This window comes from Spermophilus citellus (assembly GCF_964194105.1).
Source record: "Spermophilus citellus genome assembly, chromosome: 18".
In the NCBI taxonomy this organism is placed as follows: Eukaryota; Metazoa; Chordata; class Mammalia; order Rodentia; family Sciuridae; genus Spermophilus; species Spermophilus citellus.
Genome location: NC_138200.1, coordinates 6,046,337 through 6,068,139, shown reverse-complemented (window position 1 = coordinate 6,068,139; position 21,803 = coordinate 6,046,337). Strand labels below are relative to the sequence as shown.

At 49.5% G+C, this 21,803-nt stretch overlaps 1 protein-coding gene across 1 annotated transcript; it reads right to left on the bottom strand.

Annotated features, from left to right (window-relative positions):
* Positions 1-14,084: 14,084 nt before the first annotated feature.
* On the bottom strand, positions 14,085-21,384 carry KLK5 (kallikrein related peptidase 5). The gene is made up of 6 exons (XM_081275853.1): positions 21,086-21,384; positions 20,740-20,823; positions 18,191-18,449; positions 17,034-17,290; positions 16,818-16,951; positions 14,085-14,455 (listed from the first exon to the last, which is right to left on the bottom strand). Exons 2-6 carry the CDS (start codon positions 20,810-20,812, stop codon positions 14,300-14,302), a joined length of 879 nt encoding a protein of 292 aa, XP_081131979.1. The 5' UTR covers positions 20,813-20,823; positions 21,086-21,384; the 3' UTR covers positions 14,085-14,299.
* Positions 21,385-21,803: the final 419 nt, after the last annotated feature.

Here is a 21,803-nt window from a genome sequence, read left to right as displayed (position 1 = left end):
AGCCCCGTCTATTTGATTCTTGAAGTCGAAAAGGGTTTATTTGAAGTATGTAGATGATCCATTGTTTGGGGCATAAATATATATGATTGTTATGTCTTGTTGATGTGTAATTCCCTTAAGCAGTACCAAATGTCTTTCTTTGTCCCTTCTGATTTAACTTTGGCTTGAAGTTCACTTTATCTGATATGAGGATGGAAACCCCTGCTTGTTTACGAGATCCATGTGAGTGACATGTTTTCTCCCCTCCTTTCACCTTCAGTCTGTGGATGTCTTTGCCCATGAGGTGAGTCTCTTGGAGACAGCATGTTGTTGGGTCTTGTTTTTTAATCCAGTCTGGCAGTCAGTGTCTTTTGATTGTTGAGTTTAGGCCATTAATGTTCAAGGTTATTATTGAGATATGATTTGTGCTCCTGTCAGTTTGGTTTATTTCTAGTTTTAATTTGAATTAGTTCCTTCTTTGATTGACTGTCCCTTGGTTCCTCACTTCACTGGTTCTCACTTCTTTCCCATTTCATCTTCATGGAATATTTTATTGAGAATATTCTGAAGTGTAGGGTTTAGCTGTATTATTTCTTCTCTGTTTCATATATTCCTGCTCCTATGCTTACTCTTACTTTTTCCTTCCTACTACTTAATTTTAAAATAATTTGCTATTCTAACTTTAAGTTATAAATGTTTTAAGTTATAAATGTTTTAGCTTAAAATACTTTAAGTTATAAATGTTCATCTGAGTACTGTTTAATCCCAGAGATCCTGCTATTTTAAGCTTTTATTATCACTTAGTTCAAAGCACTTTTTATTTACTTTTCTTGTGCTTTCTTCCTTGACCTCAGAGATATTTATAAGTGCACCATTTAACTGAAATAGTTGATGTAGGAGTGGGGTTCTAATATATCTTAAGATGATTGGTTTCTAATGTAATAAATCTTGCAGGAAATTCAGTCTGCATAATTTCAAATTTAAAAAAAAATAATAGAAAGTCTTTTCATATTGATTGTATTGGTTTCATACATATCAACACTGCTAAAATTGCATACTTAAATATGTGTATTTTATTGTACTCCCATTTTACCTCAATAAAGCTATGGAAAAAATTTTAAAATAATGAAATTCAGAAAGCAAAATGGTAAAGCTGGGTGCAGTGGTGCACACCTGTAATCCCAGTGGCTCCGGAGGCTGAGGCAGGAGGATTGGAGTTTAAGGTCAGACTCAGCAATTTAGTCAGGACCTAAGCAACCCAAGGAAACCCTGTCTGTAAAATTAAAATAGAAAGGGGTTGGTTATGGGTCAGTTGTAGAGTGGTTGCCTAGCATATGTGAGACACTGGGTTCAATTCTTAGCATGGTATATAAATAAATGAATAAAAGGGAAAAAAGGTTGGAGAGAGAGCTAGAGATGTGTTTCAGTGGTTAAGCAACCCCCTGAGTTCAATCCCTGGTATATAATAATAATAATAATAATAATAATAATAATAATAATGTTGGTTGCCAGAGGCTGGAGGGGAGCAGGCAACAGGGAGTTGGATGCAAGTTTCAGTTTAGCAAGATGAAAAAGTTCTGGAGATGAGACAATTGCGTGACAATATGGATACACTCAACACTACTGAGGTATACACTTAAAATTGATAAGATGATAACTATTTTTGGAAGGATTCTGTGATACTTAAGTTGTTTACAAAGCTTGTGAAACATCGTTCAGTCAGTTGCATAAGTTGTAAAACAATGACTAAATGTGAACACTAAGGATGACTCCTGTAATTGTTATCAGCGGAGGTTCAATGATACAGCCCTCAAGCTTCCCCGGCTCATTTCTTAAGGTTCATTGTTTTAAAAACATATATATATATACACATACCTGAAATAAGCTCCTAATTGTGAAGATGAACAACTTCTGCCCTGGAGGGGTGTTTTGCTAGAGGGATTTCTTGACAGTTTTTTCTCGTAACCCAAGTTCAGGTACACAGCTTGTTAGGTTCCATTGTGATGGGAACAACCCAGGAGGCTGTGCTATTGTCTGGTGGTTTCACAGAGGTCTGCTGCAGGATAAAGTGAGGATCTGAAGCATGTACTCTGGCTTTGAAGGCCCTTTCTGCTGCACTGCTGCTGCACTGCTGCACTGCTGCACTTCTGCTGCACTGCTGCTGTCTAGCACACACACGAAAATGTCAACACTGGTTTCCTCTGGATGGAGCCTTCACAGGGTAGTTTTATCTCCTTCATTCATTATGCTTCAGTGTTCCTCTGAGCAACTGAAATATGATGAGAGAATATTCTTTGTAGAAGAATTCCAAATCATAAATATAGAAAGCAGAATTATAAAGTCACTATTTTTTAACTTCTCATAAAATCATGGATCTAGGCATGCATCACCATTGGCTCCCTCACCTGTAGTGGAAAGCAGACAAGGACATTTATAATAGATGGGTCAGGCTGAGAACCCCTGAATCTTAACATTCCAAAGATGCAACATCAGCTTCCAAACATTTTTGTTCCCAGATCAAACCTGAACTGGACCATTCTTCTTGAGCTAAATGCCAGGGATGGAGAGACAGGCAATCTGTGGTACTGATAGTTCCTCAGGCTATACAAGCTGTTTTCTTTAACAATCTGTACATTATGAGGAATAAAATAGGGAGATTGAACCAATAAACCCGGCTTAATAAAAATATACTGTTGGGGCTGGGGTTGTGGCTCAGTGGTAGAGCGCTCACCTAGCATGTGTGAGGCACTGGGTTTGATCCTCAGCATCACATAAAAATAAATAAATAAAATAAAGATATCGTGTCCAACTACAACTAAAAGAAATTTCAAAAATACTGTTAATCATAAATATAACTTTAAATTTTCTAATACCACATTTTAAAACTTATTTAAAAATCAATGAATTAATATTTAATATTTTTGTGGCTTAAACATGATGAAGGTTTATTTCTCCTTAATGGAAAGTAGTGGGGAGTTTGGCAGACTGGAGCCAACACCTCAGTCTTTTTGCTATTTTATTGGATGGCTTCAATCCTCAGATAACTTCTTCACCCAAAATAGCTGCAAGAGCACTAGACAACACATCAAAGTTCTAGGCAGTTGAGAAGAGAAAAGAAGGAGGAGTCCATGGGTTCCTGCCCAGCCTTTAAGAAGCCTCCCTGGAAGTCTCACACAGCACTTTGTTTTCATGTAACCGGCCTCACTCAGCTGCAAGGGAGTAATTCAGAATGCCTCAAACTTACACGGCACTTTTCAGAGTGTGGACAAATGCGCACACTTGAGTAACCCAACTCCCATGGAAAAGCAGACGTGACCAGCACCCTCCCTCCCACCAGTTCACAGGCACTCCCATCCCCCCACCTGCCCACTGCAAGAGGTAAGCTGCGTCCTGGCTTCTCCCTGCGACTAGTCCTTGCTGGAGCTTCCTATAACAGGGAGCATACGTTCATTCTCTTGATGAAAGGTCCTTGCTTTCCAAGTAGCAGCAATTTGTTCTTCCTAATTGTTGAGGTGGACGCTATGGCGTGGCCTCCCTGCAGTTGCAAATGCGTGCTCCTGTGGCCCCACACCTGAGTCGCCTCCATTTGGAGCTCTGCAAATCAAGCAGCTGTGAACATCCGTGTGCTGGTCTTGGTGCAGACACCTGCTCTCACTCCTCTTGGAGAAGAATCTAGAAGCTGGTCGATGGGCCATAGCAGACCATGTGTAATGTCATCAGAAACTGCCAGACCTTTCCCCAAAGTGGTGGCAGCACTTACATCCCTGGAACAACATAGGAGAGGCCCAGGTATTTCACAATTTTGGTATATCTCGTCTCTGCCATTTATTTATTTATTTGATTTACTTATATTTAGTTTTTAACTGTTCTGATGGGAATGTAGTGGTATCTGATTGGGGTTTTAATTTACTTTTCACTCTTGGCTAAAGAAGTTGAACATCTTTTCAACCTGCTTGTGAGTTATTTTTCTCTGTTGCAATGTAGATCTGGGTTTATTTCTCTCGAGGAAGGAGTTCTGAAATATTCCAGTTCCTTGCATAACATGCATACCGTGGCAGTTCCCTGGTGCTCCTGTAATGAAACACCATAGCCTGGTTGGCTCAGGACAGCACGGTATAGTTCAGAGGCCAGAGGTCAGAAATCCAGCTGTGGGCAGCACCACACTCCCTCTGAGGCCCTGGGTGGGCTCCTTCCCTGTCTCTGCCTAGTTCCCTGCGGTGGCTGATGGTCTCTGGGGTTCCTTGGTTTGCAGCACTGTCACTCCAATCTCTGCCTCCAGCTTCCCATGGCCTCCTCCCCCTGTGACTGTCTTCCATAAGGACATGGGGTCATGCTGGATGAGAGGCCCACCATACTCAGTATAATCTGGTTTTAATTAATGACATCTGTAGAAACCCTATTTCCAAATAAGACCACGCTGTTAGGTCCTGGGACTAGGACCACACATTAGGCGTGCTTTGAGGATGCAAATCAACTGTAAGGCCCTGGGTCCAGCAGCCTGTCCATCCTGAAGGTGGTAGGACATATTTCAGCACCAATTCTGGGGCACGCAGTGCGCATCAGGTGGAATAGTGTTACACGTGAGGAGTTTGATCCTTCAAGGCTCAGGGTAATCAAGTAACTTGCCCAAAGTCAGACAGGGAAAGTGGTCCCTGAAAATCTGGGCCTTGCCCAACACTTTTCCAGGTCCCGCATCAGTTTTTAAATTTACCTCTAGGTGGCGCTGCAGGGCGAATGTGGATCTCCCTAACTCCTCGTGTGTGTGTGTGTGTGTGTGTGTGTGTGTGTGTGTGTGTGTGTGTTGCTGGGAGTTGAACCCATGGCCTTGTGCATTCAAGGCAAGCACTCTACTAACTGAGCTAAATCCTCAGCCCCCCAGTAACTCAAGTTTAAAATGACTTCTTCCTGGGGTTTATTCCTGCATCTTCAACTTGATGGTGTACACGGATTCCCAGGCTATCTTGTGAAGATGCAGCTCAAATGCAGCTCTGATCCAGGAATGGGATTTAGAATTTGCATTTCTAACGTGCTCCCAGAGTGGGTTTTTTTTTTTTTTTTTTTTTTGGATTGAACCCGGGACTTTGTGAATGGGAAGCAAGCACTCTACCAACCGAGCTATATCCCCCAACCCCAGCCCTTTTCATTTTTAAGAGTCTCATTATTAGCTTGCTGAAGTTGGAACTTGGGATCCTCCTGTCTCAGCCTCTCAGAGTTGCCTGGATTACAAGCATGCAAGCACTACCTTGTCTTGCTGGATTTAGTTTTAAGTAGCAAGGAAATGAATGATCTTCTCCATGCCCGAGCAGACAGCTCCAGGAAACCCAGGCCAGTAACAGTGGTGTTCATAACAACCACAACGCAACCACCTCCACGTGCTTACCCTGTGCAGGCTCTGCGTGCTGGCCTCAGCCTGTATGTGCACGTATCCTTGAATGCTCAAGGCAAGGGTCCCGGGCAGCCCGTCTGCAGAATAGGACGCAGGTGAGGGCTTGAGCCTAGCCCGTTGTTGCTGTTCACTCTTACCAAAGGACAGACAGTGTCCATGGGAGACTCATCCCAGGGCACCTGGAAGACAGGTGGGAGCACTGGGTCCTGGCTGCAAGGCCAGGGTGAGGGGACATTCAGGCATCTGGAAGTGGAGGGAGACCAGATCAGGACCTACAAAGGGAGCCCAGAGCCTGCCCTGCTTTCCTTAAACTCTCCACGGAAGCCTCCTCTCTTCCTTTCTTTCCGCCGGAGTTTGTCTACCTTTAAATCCTAGTCTCTCTTTCTAAGTTTGAATCTCTCCCTCTCCCAGTCTCTCTCTCTCTCTCTTTAAATCTGTCTTAAATCTCTGTGTCTCCTCCTCCCTCCCTTTCCTCCTCCTCCTTTTTCTTTTTCCCCCAAACCTATCTCTCTCCTTCTGAGTCTCTTTACATCTCTCTGAGTCTGTCCTTAAACATTCTCAGACTTTCTGTCCCCTGTCCCATCATCTTGGTCTCTCTGGCTTTGTCCCTATGTCCTAGCATTTACTTGGCTGTAGCGGTGGCGTGGTTCTGGGCATAGGCTCCGACTCCTACCCCCTTAATTCAAATCAAGCCCCTGCCAAGTACAAGCTGCAGAAATAGAGCCAAAGTCGCCCAGCCTCCTTGCCCTTCAGCCTCTGGACTGTCCAGAGCCTCCTCCTGAGGTTGCTGAGAGGACAGGAAGAGGCATGCAGAATATGCAGCGGGGTGTCAGGGTGTCGGCAGCTGTTGTCATCATCCTTATTATTACTAATAAAAGGGAGCCCACAGCCCGCCTCCTGCAGCCAACAATTAGATGCTTATCTGGTGTGAGGAATGCACAGGGAGGACCCTTCCACCAATAAAATTGGGGCCACTCCTTGACCTCGGTTTCCAGCCAGGACCAACCACCACAGGAGCAAGGGCACCCCTGGAGGAAGCACCCAAGGCTTTCAGAGCCACACCCAAGGACGTGGTTTGCTTTTGACTGAGGTCCTGAGCTCATGCTGGGCCTTTTAGAGGGATATGCAATCAACCAAGAGTCAGCCACAGCTGGGTTAGATTGAGTATTTAACAAGCCAGGGACATAAACTAGCACTGGAGGGTGGCCACAGCGCAGGAACCACAAGACACAGTGTCCCACATCCACACAAGGCAGGGATGAACAGTTTGACAAGCTTCCTTTCTGTGTCCCCTCAGACCTTAGGTAAAGAGCCTGGGTATCACATGCATCTTTATCACTATCATCACCGATGCGTACAGTTTTGGTTTTTGATTGATTGTTGGTTTTGGGCGCTGGGGAGCAAACCCGGGGCGTTGTACATTTGCACTCGCCAGGCAAGCGCTCTGCCACTGAGCTACCCCTCCGCCCCAGAATCCTCCTTTTATCCGGTCTTCTTTCCTGTCTCCCCTCCCTCCCTCTTTCCTCTCTGTCACCCTGCCCTTAGGCTTACAGAATGTGCACTGTGGCTCTTATAAGGGTGTGATTTTAATTTATGTTGTTGGCCAGGTCTCTTCCGGGTTGCAGTTCTGCTGGCACGACTGTTCTCCAGACCACCCAGGTTGCTGCGTGTTCAGACACCTGCTCACTGCATCGGACCCCTGCCTCAGAGCTCCCAGGTGACCGCCACCTCAGCCACACCACGGTCCCCTCCAGTGACCGACACGCGATGGCTTTCAGCTTCCCGCCACCACAAAGAACACCGAGAGGCACAAGCTCATACGTGTCTCCTTGTGGGTGTGTGAGAATTTCTATGGGATGCCTTCTGGGAGAGAAATTGCGAGTCGCAGGGTGTGTGTTGCTGGATTTCATGGAACAGGAAGACCCATCTTCAGATTGGAGGCTCCTCAGTAGAACATTTCCGTGCTCTGCACCTCCGACAACACTTGGCAGTTCCCACCCTCATCTTCCCAGCTCACCTGGTGTGCAGTGGAATCTCGCTCTCACTTCAGCTTGAGCTTTGCTGGATCATTCCTGAGCTTGAAGATTGGTTTATTAGCTTTTGGCGTTCTGCTTCTTTAGATCGCCTGATTTATGCTTTTATCCGTGTTCCCATTAGGACACCCCTCTTTTTCTCATTAATTCACAGGTGCTTCTTGCATATGAAAGGTATTAGTCCTTTGTCTACTTTGTAATCACAAATAACTTCCCTCTTTCTGAAAAATGCCTATTAACAGACCATTTTTACCTTCTTTCGAACCAAACTCTTAATTTTTTAAAAATATTTTTAATTGTAGATGGACACAATACCTTTATTTTATTTATTTTTATGTGGTGCTGAGGATCGAACCCAGTGCCTTACATGTGCCAGGCAAGTGATCTACCACTGAGCCACAACTCCAGCCCCCCAAACTCTTAATTTTGATCAAACTAATTGGCACTTTGTCTTTTGACTTATGCTTTTGAAGTCTTGAGGAGTCATTCCCTGTCTCAGAGATCCAAAGGTATGTGCCCTGATTTTCTTTTCTTCAGTCCCTCCGTCTGTCCTGAACCTAGAGGTCTTTAATATAGCTGAGGTCCACCTTGGTGTGTGACATCAGATAAGAATCCAGATTTGGTTTTCTGTACACAGTCAAATCAGTTTTTCTCAGCTAAGCATCTGCTGATCCTTTGTTCACTTGGGGTATCATGCGTTAACTCCCCAGACAAGCCAGCTATTTCCCGTGAGCCTCTCTCTGAGGTGGCTCTTCTTGGCAGTACCAAGTCTCTCTTTCTGGCACACCGGTCTATTCTTGCACTAATCCTACCCTTTGTATTAAACACTAATTTTGTTTTGCAGCCTGTCTTAATACGCAAGATGCGTGTTTCTTGCACCACCACGGCCTGATGTTTCTCCCCACTTACATGCAGGAAATGCACAGATCCTCTCCACCCTTAATAGGAGCTATTTACAGATATCTGTCCACTCCTAGTTCTGGAACCAGCTTCTGTGTTGGAAAACACATGGTCATTCAGGAAGAGAAAGTCAAGACTTCCTAGAAAAATCTGCACGATGCCTCAGCTCAGCTTTCAGTTTCTAGAAACTTCATTTCCCCTCTGCTGATACAGAGGACCATGCCTTCTGAAACAGCAGAGAAGCCAAAAGTGGTATCCCAGTCACTGGAGAATTTTTTTCTGTATGTTCCAAGCCCAGATGTCAGAGTCCGTGCACATCTGGAGCACTAAGGAATCATCAAGAGTGTGAGCTGTTTTAGCTTTTATCCTCAGGGTGCAAGGTGGCTGCTCTGCCTCCAGGCACCCACCTTCCAGGTCAGAAGAGAAGGAAGGGTCCAGAGCCTGCTCTCTCCCCTTTCTCAGCACAACAGCAACAACAACAACAACAAAATCCCAATAGGTTTCTGTTTATATTGAAGTGGCACCCCCTTTCTCCACAGAAAAGCCCTCTTCACCATGGCTGATTTTAGGATTGTCAGCAAAAGAGTCCATTGTAGATAAACTTCCTATTTTCATGTCGCCCTGTTTACTTGGCCACTGGCCGAGAAGATACCAGCCCTCCAGGTGCTGGACACCCCCTCACTAGTTTTTCACAAATGTATCCAGTAGAGTACTTTGAAGAAATGTGCAAACAAGGCCTCTGGCCTTGAGCTGGGCTTCACAGAGATGTCTACATTTTTAAGATAAGTTACAAATGGTCTCCATGGTAACAGCTGGCAGGGGGAGGAAAGAAGGGGAGAAGAAGCTCTCCCCCTCTCAGTCACTGTCCTTGAAGAGTTAACTTGTCCAGAACAGTGAAAGAAAAAGCTGCTTTTATGTGAACTTCCGCAGACTGTGAACTTCTGAGCCCCTCCCCTTACATGCTGGGTAGAAAATTCTGAAACTCCCTGAACTCGGGGTTCAGGGGATTGATTGATTACAGCAAAGGCTGTACCCTCTGAACCTGGCTGCAGCCAAATAAAACTGTTTCCTGCTATCTTCGGTGCCTTGCCTCATTTGTCCGTACAACAATATCTTACTGCTTAGACTTGGATAGCACGGTGTGTCAGAGGGCCCCACATGTATCCAGGTCACGTGCCAACCTGAGTGACAGCTGGCCTGCTGGTGGCACAGTGGGGAGAACCGGGTTAAGTAGGTCTCAGGTGCGCCCAGCTTGCTTCCCGCAGGGTCAGACACAGTCACCAAATACCCACCTCTCGCTCCTGGTCCACACATCTTTCTTTGATCTTCTGCTCACTCCTGAGCCCAAACTTCAGGCGGAACGCACCCAGGGGCTGCCATCTGCAAGAAGCAGCGTGGGGTGACTCCTGCCTTTTCTTCAGAAGGTGGAGAATCAGTGCACCCCTTCTCCTGAGTTCTTCTCCCTGTGGTATGACAAATTCCTCCTCAGCTCATCGCCTTTGTAACTGTTAAAGAAACCAGAAACTACCCAGATGCCTAGAAATAGGAAACTCGGATAAATCTGAGTACGTTTACATCATGGTATACTGGGCAGCAAAGAGATTCAACATTTACAACCATCAACAAAAATCCAGATGAGCTACATAAATAGAAAGTTGAGCAAAAGAAGTCAGACATGACTCATGCTCTTATATAAATCTTATTTGTTTGTTGTATTTTTATAAATCCATGTAAATGAATTTATAATTATTCATACATTATTCATAGGTGGGCAATACTCATTTTTGATGATGGAAGTCATGAGAGCACTTCACTTGGGAGAGGGCAGGGACCGCAGGGGACTCTCTCGGGTCCTCTGGGGAGCTGGTCCTGGGTTGCTCCATTTGGGTTCTGTTTACCAGGGTGCATTCCATTTTGTCAAAACTCATTGGAGTTTATGATACCTGTGTGCACATGGTATCCTTCAATAAAAAGCCAATTTAAAATGTTGCTGAAAGGGCAAACGGCGCAGACCCCACTGCTGGTTTACCCAAGATCCTTCCTTTTCTCCTTTGATGAAATCGTCCTGATTTTATTCGTGAACAGCTCTCCATATTTTAGGGGAGTTTCTGGTGTCCATCTGGGAAGGCAAGTCCTGATTGGTCCAAATCAAACAGGTTCCTTTCAATTCCCTAAGTTATGATTGGGTTAGCAAAGGACACGTGACCCAACTCCAGCCAATGAGAAGGAAGAAAGTCTGCAAGGGGGGGGGGTTCTGGAAGAGAGCCACGTCTCAGAGAGAAACCCCAATGCAGAATCACTGATGTTGAGGTTGATGACCTCAGGAGGAGCCAACAGGTGGGACTGGAGCCCTGACGGGTCCTGCCTGGAGCTGCCCTTGCCTGGACTTCGTGTGTTGCGAGGTCAACGTTACTATGTAAGACAGTGTGACTCTTTTGCTTGTCACTAGAGATGGCCCCTTAGCTAGAGTCTGCTCTTGACTTCATTTTGTAGTTTTGCTGTTCCAAATTTGAGTCACCCTGTCACCGGGAATCCCATCGGTGCTCTTCACCCCGATTGTTGCCGCGCACCACTGGTCTTACTCTTGCTTGGAGAGCAGCTGGACTGGGCCGAGTTCAAGTCTGCCGCAGACACTGGATGGTAATTGCTAGGTTGGTGACACCGAGACAGAAAGATGGCTCACGGGCCAGGTCAGCGTCCCCGACACTGGCAGCACAACTTTGTTGATGTGAGAACTTGTAAATGGCTGGGCACAGGGGCGTGGATGTGGATGATGACAGCAACCATTAGGTTTTTTTAAAAAAACATTTTATTTTCCTTTTCTTTCTTTTCCTTCCTCCTTCCTTCCCTTCCTTACTCCTCCTCCCTCTCCTCCTCCTCCTTTTTTTTATGGAGACCATTTTTTTCCCCAGGCTGGCCTCAAACTCTCAAGCTCAATCCTCCTGCCTCCTCTCAAGCATCTGGGACCACAGCCTCCCTAAAAGCCACTTTTCTCCATTTTCCTTTTTTTCAAAGACTACATCCCATGACAGAAAAATGCCAGAAACTGATTTTACCAGCTTCTCTTCGACCTATAACTAGGGCATTGAGATCCTCCCCGTGAGTACCCATTGAGACCCATGGATAAGTTGGGGAGGGGGATGATCTGGGGAGAGATTTTCTTTCTTAATGGAAAGAACTCTTCCAGGAGAACCTCTTCTTCCTGCCTTTTGTTATTGAAGTTGTGATGCCTGGAGCTGTGGCAGCCATTTTTTCAACTATGAGATTGCAAACCTTGAAGGAGAAAGCTGACATGATTTCTCTCTGCTAGAATATAAGCTTACGGAAGGTGGGGGGATAATAAATGTCCTTATTAGTCAATCCATTTTAGTTGGGTGCTTTGTTGCTGATAGGATTCCATGATGTACTTTCTAAAGTGTCTGATTTCCAAGACATCCCTGGAACGGCTGACTATCTCTGTGGAACTCCATTGGCACATGGAACTCATTACATTCCAATCCTCTCAGTTTATGGGGGGAGAAACTGAGTTCCAGAAAGAGTATAAGGCTTTTCTCTGAAGACTCAAATACCTGTCTCTTGAGGTGATGTCCATTTCCTTGACTACCATGCTCACATTTTGGGGATCCCTCTCCTGCCCGCTGCTATTGATGAAGGGTGATTAGGGGATCCTTGTGGTCTTGTGGCCCCACCTTTCTGGGTCAGCATCTAACCCAAAGACAACCACCGTACATTCTCTGTCTAGGGCTCCGAACTAAGACAGGCCAAGAGCTGGAGTCATTTACAGGGGAGGTGGGAGCTGCTGTGCCAGGCTGGTACAGTCAACATGGTGAGGGGCAGGATGCCCAGTGGGGAAGGGAGGGGAGCAAGACCTGGACAGAAAGATCTTGGAGGAGAAGAGCCGCCCTCCTCAGGGCAGTGGCTGCCCCGCCCACCCTTTTCCAATTTAAATTCATGAATATTCTTTTAATGACCCACCTCCCTTTTCTACCCTGGCCAATAAGTTTTATCATTTTTTTTCTCTAAACCAAGAGTCAGAATGATCTTCTTGGACCATGAACTAGGTTTCGTCACCTCTAGGTTCAAAGATGGCCCAAGTTCCCGCCTCTTAGGGAAAAGGAGCAAGCAGGCAGCCGGGTCCTGGGGCTTTCAGTTCCTGGAAAAGCCAGCCTGCTCCCGGGTCCGGTCTTTCATTTGTCCCTCTCTCGGTGTGGAATGCCACTGCCCTGGACATTCGTTTTCAACCTGCGGGTTACAGCTCAAATGCCCCATCTCAGAGAGGCCCCTCGTAGCAGCTTCCTGTGGCTGCTGTGACAAGTCCCCACGGACTTAGGGGCTTAAAACAACACAGATTTACCGTTCTACAGCCCTGGAGGTGAGAAGTCCAAAATGGGTCCCACTGGGCAGAAATCAAGGCCTGGGCAGGGCTGGCTCCTCCCCGGGGCTCCAGCAGGATCCAATTCCGTGCTCACCAGCTTCTAGATCCCACCCCCTTCCCAGGCCCCGCCCCGCTCCACCTTCAAATCCAGCAGCGGGGCATCTTCCAGTCTCGCTCAACTCATTCTGCACTTCCTGCTTCCCTCTCTAAGGACCCCTGTGATCAAACAGGGTCCCCCAGGATAACCCAGGACCATCTCCCCATCTCAGGCCCCTCTCAGGCCCACATCTGCAATGTCCTTTAGCTGTACAGATGCTGCTCGATTTCCCATGGGGTTGGGGCCCAATAAACCCTTTGCACCTTGAAAATGTCATGAATAAAAAATGCACCTAATGTACCTAGCCTATCAGACACCATCGCTCTGTCACACCAAAGGGCTATGGTTGTTCCTCCTCAGATTCCATGGCGGGGGGGGGGGGGGGGGGGAGCTGTGGCTAGCTGCTGCCCACCGGCATCACAAGACAGTACCCCTGTATTAGTCGGTTTTCTGTTGCTGTGACAAAATACCAGAGAAACAGCTTAAAAAAAGGAAAAGTTTATTGTGGCTCATGTTTTGTTGGCCCCGACACTTCTGGGCCTATGGGGAGGCACAGCATCATGCAGGAGGAAACTGAGGGACAGGAGGGGCACGTTCCAGTGTCCCCTTCAAGGACACACCCTACTGCCTTCCACCAGACCCCCCCTGCTCAAGGTCCCAGCCTCCCAACAGCACCTTCAGAAGGGGCCCCAGGCTGCAGCACGGGAGCCTGGGGAGGACATGAATCCAAAATTTGAGGTATGAGTTCTACCAAATGCATGTTGGTTTTAAACCACTGTAAAGTGAAAAAGTTGGGGAATCAGGTGTCATTCATAGGTTCCGGAAATTAGGATGAGGACATATTTGGGAGACCAAACACGCCTCTCTCCCCCTCCCCCATGGAGTGTCCCCAACACGCCCATCTCCTTCCTGGCGCTCTGCTCTCATCGTGATTACGTTGCTCACGTAACTATGGCTGATGGATGTATGTATTTACCCATCCTTTTATTTCTGCTACTGGAAACTCTGTGAGGTAGGATTTTTTTTTTTTTTTTTTTTTTTCTGTAGCTGTGTCCCCAGCCCCCAGCACCTGGAACAAGTTCTGGCCAAAAGCAGTCACTAGATCGATATTTGTGAAATGGATGAGCAGTAGCTTGGGTGACTCTGTCTGGTAGGCAGATGACCTCATAGAGCACACTCAGCAGCTGAGGGAGAACTTGTCCCCAGCTGCCCAGACGCACGTAGACGCCACTTCTCCTCAGATGTTTTATTTTGGGGACTATAATTTGGGTCACGGCTGCAGAGGCGGATGGACCCCAGGCTTGGGGATGAAAGCGCTGGGAGACTGAGCAGCAGTCTCAGTCTTGGTCGTGCTGGGAATGGTCCCCAGAAAGACAGGACCAGTTCCCTGTTAGGGGACACTGATCCCAGGGGACAGAGGGGTGGGGGCTGGAGAGGGTCACAGCATCAGCACTGCGAGGAAGGAAAAGGGTTTGGGAGGAAGCGCGGGGTTCCTGCAGCAGGTGGGGGAGGCCCCCATCCTGGGTGGCTCAGGAGTTGCACTTGATGGTGTCCTCAATCCATTTGGTGAACTGGCAGAGCTTGGTGTAGACGCCAGGCCTGTTGGGCTGGGCACAGGGGTAATCTCCCCAGGACACGAGCCCCTGCAGGACGCCGTCGCAGACCACAGGTCCCCCAGAATCACCCTGTGGGGCAGAAAGGGAGGCAGAGATGGGAGAGGTGTCAGGAGGGGGACACAAGAGCCCCAGAGCCATGCGCAGATGCGGAGAGCACGCACAGGCGGAAAGTCGAGATGAGGGCACCCGAGACAGATGGAGATGGAGACCCAGGTAAAAGCGCCAACCTGCCAAGGAGAGGTTAGTAATGTTTCTCCCCAAGTCCAGCTTTTAGAAACCCCATTCTCCCCTCTCCCCAACACCCCTACAGATCTTCATTCCCCAGGGTTGGGACTGTCCTCACAGCACCTTGGCTGTGTCCCATCTCCCCCACGTGTCTCTGGGTCACTCCCCTTGCTAGCCTTTGCAAGCCTGACGTCTCCTGCCCAACACTCCTCCCTCCTTGCTCGTCCTTGACACCAATCCATACTGTGCCTAGATTTCACTTCTGCAAAAGCACGGCTCCCCACCTCTGGGCCAGGGCGCCGTGCGGGCTGCCTTAACTCCATGCTGTGGGCTGGCCTGAGCAGGAGGACACTCAGCAGCGGCCTCTACTCCGCCCACTCGATGCCAGTGACATGCTTCCTCCACGCAGTTGTGACAAACAGATATGTCTCCAGGCGTTGCCACATGTTCCCTGGGGGACAGTCACCCCCGCCAGAGCACCACTCCCTGGGACTCATTTGTGTTGCCCATCTGAATTAATCCCCCGCACTTCCCTGTAATTACCTCTTGTGACGACATTCACTGATCTTCCCTGTCATTTCTTATTTGTGTTTATGCAAAATCTGAATAACCAGACAGTTCTGGTGTGGGCTAGGACGTCTGGCAGGGAGGGACAGTGTTGGGCAGAGCCAGCCTGGACACTTGCTGGTGCTTTGGCTGCTCGTTGATTTTCATTGAGATCCCCGCATGGATCTTTTGGAGAGGCCGTTAGTTAACTGCTCTGATCCTTGGCTGCTTGTCCATAAAATAAGCCTGATGATAATGGCTACGTGAGTGAATTCGTGGATTCGAGTAAACAACTTAAGACGCTGATTAGTCAGCTGCTGTGGCTATTATACTATTAGCACGAGTCTCATAGTTTGTTATTATTTCTTGCTCGTAGCATTTTGTGGCCACACTCAGACCACACACCCCGAGGTCTGGAAAAACAGAATAGAAGCCTGGCTACTAAAGGGTTCCGTGGTTGGAAATGCTGAATTCCAACTAGATGTGCTTTCTTTCTCTGATAAAAGTCCCCCCACCCTGCATCTGATTCCCCATCCCACCCCACATCCAGATGCATACAGGGTTCAGTGAGGACAGTTTGGTCTGGGAGACAGGGACAGTGGTGTGATCACCAGGCCTGTGTAACCTGGGGTCCCCGTGCAGCTGTGGGAGGGGCCGTAGGGCTGCCTGGGTCCACAGCTCACTGACCACCAAAGCACCAAGGAAACAAACGTCCTCCCAGGGCTGCAGGAGCTTTGGAAGCCTGCTCCACGGAGGAGCCTGCGTTAACAGTGGGATTCTGATTTCTGTCTTTCTTAATGACAAAGCTTTGAAGAGAACACAGGGAGCTTTGGGTTAGCCATGGAGAGATATTTGATGAAGGCTGCCCCTGACCACCTCTCCAGCCTCCCTTCCTGCGACCCCCGCCCTCCTTCCCTGGGAACACTGGTCTCTTTCCTTCGGTGAATCAGCCAAACCCCTCCCTGCCCCAGGACGTTTGTACATGCCTCTTCTGTCCCCTTCACCTTTATGAATCTGGCTTCTTGGAGTCACTCAGTTTCTGCTCACACTTTTTGGAAAACTGTCATTTCATAGATATTATTGGAACAAGACATTAACCGGCCACATGCCTGAAAATTGCCCACATAGAACTTTGACGACTACTATGTGAAGGACAGCCCCCTGTCCTTGGTGTGGCATCGTTATGCAGTGCCCAACCTGCCGACCTCAGCAGCCTCCATCTCTCCTCCTAGACCTGTGCAAGCCCACATGGCTATTGAGCCCCCAAAACACGCCTACCGAATTGAGATGTGCTCCGTAAAATACACCTCGGCCTTCAAAGACATAAGGAGAAAGGGAAAAGCAGGGAGGTAAACTATCTCGTTCATGATTGTCTTGGATTAGTTCCATTTGGAAGTGATGTTATTATTTGGGATATATTAAGTAAAATATGCTGTTGATGTTAATTTCACCTGTTTCTTTTTTACTTTTAAAAATGTGGCTACTGGGAACTCTAAAATGATGCGTGTGGGCTGCTGCTGTATACGGCTCCAGGTGGGAGCTCGGTGAGAACAGGGCTCTAACTGTCTGGGTCACCCTGGACTCCCACTTCGCAGGTTCCTGGTGGCATAAATGGCACTCTGTGTATCTGCGAATACAGGGAGAAGCCTCTGGTCCTCACCTGGCAGGAGTCTCTGCCCGCCTCATCGCCGGCACAGAACATGGTTTCGTCTATCTCTCTGGGGTAGGCCTTCTTGCACCTCTCGTCACTGAGCACGGTGATGTTCAGGCACTGGAGGACCTTGGGGAAGTCATCTGTCAAACAGCAAGGCAGTGAGAGGCAGAGAAAGACACTGAGGGGGGAGACGGACAGGGGTCAGGAGGAAGCCACACTCACGTTGTTTGTTGCTGGTGGTTCCCCAGCCGGACACCATGCACCTGGTGCCGGCGGACGGGCAGGTGGAGGCTATTTTGATGGGCTTGACTGCATTCGTGCTACGGATCTTTCGGTTTAGTTTGATGAGCATAAGATCATTCGAGTGGCCAGGGTGAGAGTAGCCAGGGTGGGGGATGGACTTGATTCCCTGGAACATCTGCTGCCCAGATTCATAGACTGGGGACATGGAATGGTGGCCGAGACGAACTCTGTAGACTCTGAGCAGGACAGTGCAGGTCATCACCAGCCGTGATCCATACCCCACGTCCAATGCCAGTCCTAACCCCAAACCATTCCTAACCCTGCTCCACCGCATCCTCAACCCCAGCACCAACCCAATGCCCAGCTCCATCTGTCTCCAACCGCGGGCCCACCTCCCGCCCACAGCTCCAAACCTATTCCTGTCTCAGCCCCAGTCCTGAGCCTTTCCCCACCCAGAAGCCATCAGTGTGCATTCCCAACCCCAAATACAGTGTCCCCAACCCTGTACTCTAATCCCAACTGCACCCTCAAGGCTACCCCTGTTCCACATCCACACCCACCTCAGAGCCATCTTCATTCCCACTGCATCCCAGTACCTACCTGAACCCCAGTTCCAGAGCCGACTTTAATTCCATCTCCCTCCCAGACCATCAGTGTATTAGCCAATCCTAAAGGCGATCCATCTCCAACCCCAAACCCAGCTGCAACCCCAGCCCTAATCCTTTTACCCATCCCCAATTCATCCACACTTGCATTCCCAAACCCAAACTCAACCACCCAACTCCAAATCCAGCCATCTGCAATGCCTTTTCCAACTCTAACCCGGATTCCATCTTCAAACTACTTCTATTTCCAATCCCAACCCCGCCTTTGCTCCCAGCCCAGCTTCATCTTCATTCTCAACCCCAACCCGCCTCAAATTAAAAGCCAATTCTAATCTCTCTCTCTATCCCAAACCATTACACACACACCCCTAGCTCCAAATCCAACACATCTGCAACACACACCCCACCCTGTTCTCCCCAGCTCTCTTTTATCCTGTCCCCAACTCTGCCTCCACCTGCTCCCTGACCCGCTCCCTTCCCCTCACCTCCCTGCCCTTCCTCCCATCCAGCCCTGGGTCCAGCCCCACTCACGGCTTCCTGCAGTGGGCAGCGGTGAGCAGCCACTGCGGGTTCACCAGCACAGCCCCGCAGTAGAGCTTGTTGGGCCCCAGCAGCAGCGCGCCCTGCCATGGCTGAGTGTCCTTCTCGCAGTCTGACCCATTCACTATGCGGCTGCTGCTGTCACCCGACCGGGAGTCCTCCCCGTCCTCGGCTGCGAGGAACTGGTTGCTCCCAGAGGACTCGGCGGTAGGGGGGTTGTCACAGGAAACATTATTTGCAAGAATAGGCTCTGTGGGCAGAAGATGGGGGGAAGTGGGGCTCAGGCGTGGGCTGGAGCTTAGATGCAGAAGATGGGGCTTAGACTCCAGAGGCTGGACGGCCAGGGGATGTCTGACCTCAGAGATTATGTTGAGGGGCTGGGGCTTTAGGGGCAGGGGCAGGGCCACAGAAATGGACCTAAGTGGCTCAGACACAGGGACAGAGCTGGGGCTTGGGTCCTGGACTTGCCCAACTCTGGACCTCAAAGATTCTGAGGATTGGCTAGAGCTCAGTGGGTAAGATCAGAGGAGGGTAAAATTGGGTTCAGGAGCCCTGGACAACCTCAAGGGCAAAATCTTGTCTGTAGGGGCCGAGACCTGGGCTATTGGGAGGGGACCTGGTCTCAAGAAGTGGGTCAGGTTTCAGCATCTGGGGTCACAGCTGAAGGCAGTAGAGTCTGGCATGAGAGAGGTACCGACTTAGGCAGAGACAAGGTCAGGGTAATATGGGATAGTGGATCCTAATAGAAGCCCTGACTTTGGAAGAAGATGTGGGGCCTGGGCTCTATTTTTTTTTGTTGTTGTTTGTACCCAGGAGCACTTAACCACTGAGCCACATCCCCAGCCCTTTTTATTTTTTATTTTGAGACAGGATCTCACTAAATTACCTAGGGCCTCGCTATGTTGGTGAGGCGGGTTTGAACTTGCAAACCTCCTGCCTCAGCCTCCTGAGCCACTGGGATTACTGTGTTGTGCCACGTGTTGTGCCCAGCTCCTGCTGGGCTCTAGAAGCTGCCTACAACCCAGGGGGTGGAACCAGGCTGAAAGGGGTGGGCCTTAGAGGCGGAGCCTGAGAAGGGGTCACAGCCCTGGGCTCTGACTAGGTAGCCTGGCCTTGAGAAAAAGGGGTGGAGTCGGAAGAAGTGGGCGGAGCTAGAGCAGGACAGGAAAAGGGCCACAAGTGTAGGGGTAGAGAGGGCTGGCTTTCTTTTTCTTTCACTCTTTTTGGTACAGGGGATTTAACCTAGGGGAAATTTACCACTGAACTACATCTCCACCCCTTTTTATTTTTATTTTATTTTAAGGCAGGGTCTCTCTAAGTTGCTTAAGGCCTTACTAAATTGCAGAGGCTAACTTTGAACTTGTGATCCTCCTGCCTTAGCCTCCCAAAGTTGCAGGGATTATAGGCGTGCAACACCACGCCCGGGGAGAGGGCCGGCTTTCTGAATTCTCAGACAAAATTGTGCCTTCTGAATCCTCCTACAGTTCTCTCCCACCACTCACAGACCCACGGACAACACTGACACCCGCTGTGTCACTGATTCATGGGAGAAGGGAGGCCTCGGCATTGCCTGCATTCACAAGCATACTCCAAGAAACACGCACACAGCCACTGTCACAGTCGTGCACACGCGTAACTGCACAGAGAGATACCATGGTCTCCTCAGGCACTGCTGAGTACAGTTGTCAGGTGGCACACTATCCCCATGCACACACTCACGGGCAGACTAGCAGGATCTCACCCAGCCACCTAACCTGTAGGTGGCATGCATAGTTGCCACTGTGGTTGGATTGGAGACTCCCACACACACTTCATGCACAGGCACGCTGACATGGTGACAAGGTTGTACTCAGTGGATGTTTGCATGTCCAAGTCACTTACCTACATTCACCTTCCTGCAGCCACCTTTGCACAGTGACAGTGGCTTCTGCACCCCCCTACATACACACACACAGCTGCACCATCACAAATACAGCAGCAGTATATGCATAGCCTCACACAAACACACAGTCACCCCCGTGGGCCGCAGCCAGCACGAGGTCACAAATGCAAGTACCCAGACACAACCACACAAATGGCTACCTGTAAGCATATGGTCACACATTTTTGGTGACTGCCACTTTGATGGTATGCAATCTCACAACACGGGGGGGAAAGTTCACAGTAACAAGAACCCTAGGACCCTACGGTCATACAAAGTCAAGTAGCCATACATGGCTGAACATACAGTAGCATTCTGCACCACATATATTCACCCACAGTAGTAGAGCCAACCACAGACTTAAGTGTACACGTGTGTGAGGGCGCGCGCACACACACACAGCCTCAAAGGTCAAGTGACTACCTGATATGCAATAAGTCACCAGGCACAGGCACCTGGGTGTGTGCCCCATGCAGTGCGCAGCCACACATACAGATACAGACTCACACTCGCCCAGTCCTGGAGCCACAGATGGTCTCACACAGTCCCCAGGGGACAAGCTCCCCAGTGTCACACAGCCACCCAGAGTCCCATGCACACACATGGGGGTCCTGTTTACCTGTGATACTTAGAATCAGGGCTGAGATCAGGGTACCCAGAGTCCACATCCAGGGGGGTCCTGCTGTAGCCATGGCCTCTGCACCTGAGGGGGCCAGAGGATGGGGAGGCCCAGTGACTCTGAGAGCCCATAACCCACTTTCCCTCCCTTTCCTACCCCGTTTCTGGGCAGTGAGGGACCTGGAGGACACTGCCCCACCATCAGAGCCAAGATGAGACCCAGAGAACAGGGCAGAGGATGTTTCTTCGAGGAGGGAGGACAGAGAGAAAGAGGGTGCCTTCAAGATCAGAGCCACACGCGGGGTCGCTTCTCCGTCCCCGCCTGCTGAGCACCCTCCAGGCCTCACCTGCCGCGCTTCCCCGCGTCCCCGGGCAGTGGGTGGAGGACCTGCTCCCAGCTCAGCCGCAGACGTCTCCGCCGCGCTGCCTCCTGCCGCCTCCTCCTCCTCCCGGGCTCGGGCGCAGTGCTGGGTTATAACCACCCACTGGTCCCTGGGGCGCATTCCCCGGTAGTGAGGCGCCAGCCGATCTGCCCCGCCGCCGCTCCTCCTGCCTCCCCTCACCTCCGCCTCCGGAGCCCCCCACACCCATCCCGAGGCCACGCCCTCCGCCCTGGCCCCGGGATGGGGAGGGTCTCGGAGGTCGCCGGCCGCTCCCCAGCCGCCGCTGCCCTGGGCTCCGGTCGCCCTGCTTGGCTGGAGGCTTTCTTCCTTCCTTCTCCGAGTTGTTCGCGCGCTCAGCGGCCCCGCACCCCGCGACCCGCGCTTCTCTTCCCGCCCTTTCTCCAGACTCTTCCCTCTCCCGCCTCTGAAGTTTTGCCTCCAGATATTTGGTCTCCCGCCAAGTCAGTCTCTCTCCCCCTAACCGCCACTCCCGTCTTAGGATCTCTTGTGTCCCTGTGTCTTGCTGTTCTCTGTGATTCTGTCTTTTGCAATGGTCTGAATGCTCTGCTTGTCAAATCTACCTTAGAATCCTCAAACCTTTATTTTCCTCGATTTCCTTCTGTTTTTGTTACATTCCAGCTCCTTGGCAGCATAACTGAAAAGCAGGCAACCGTGCATAATT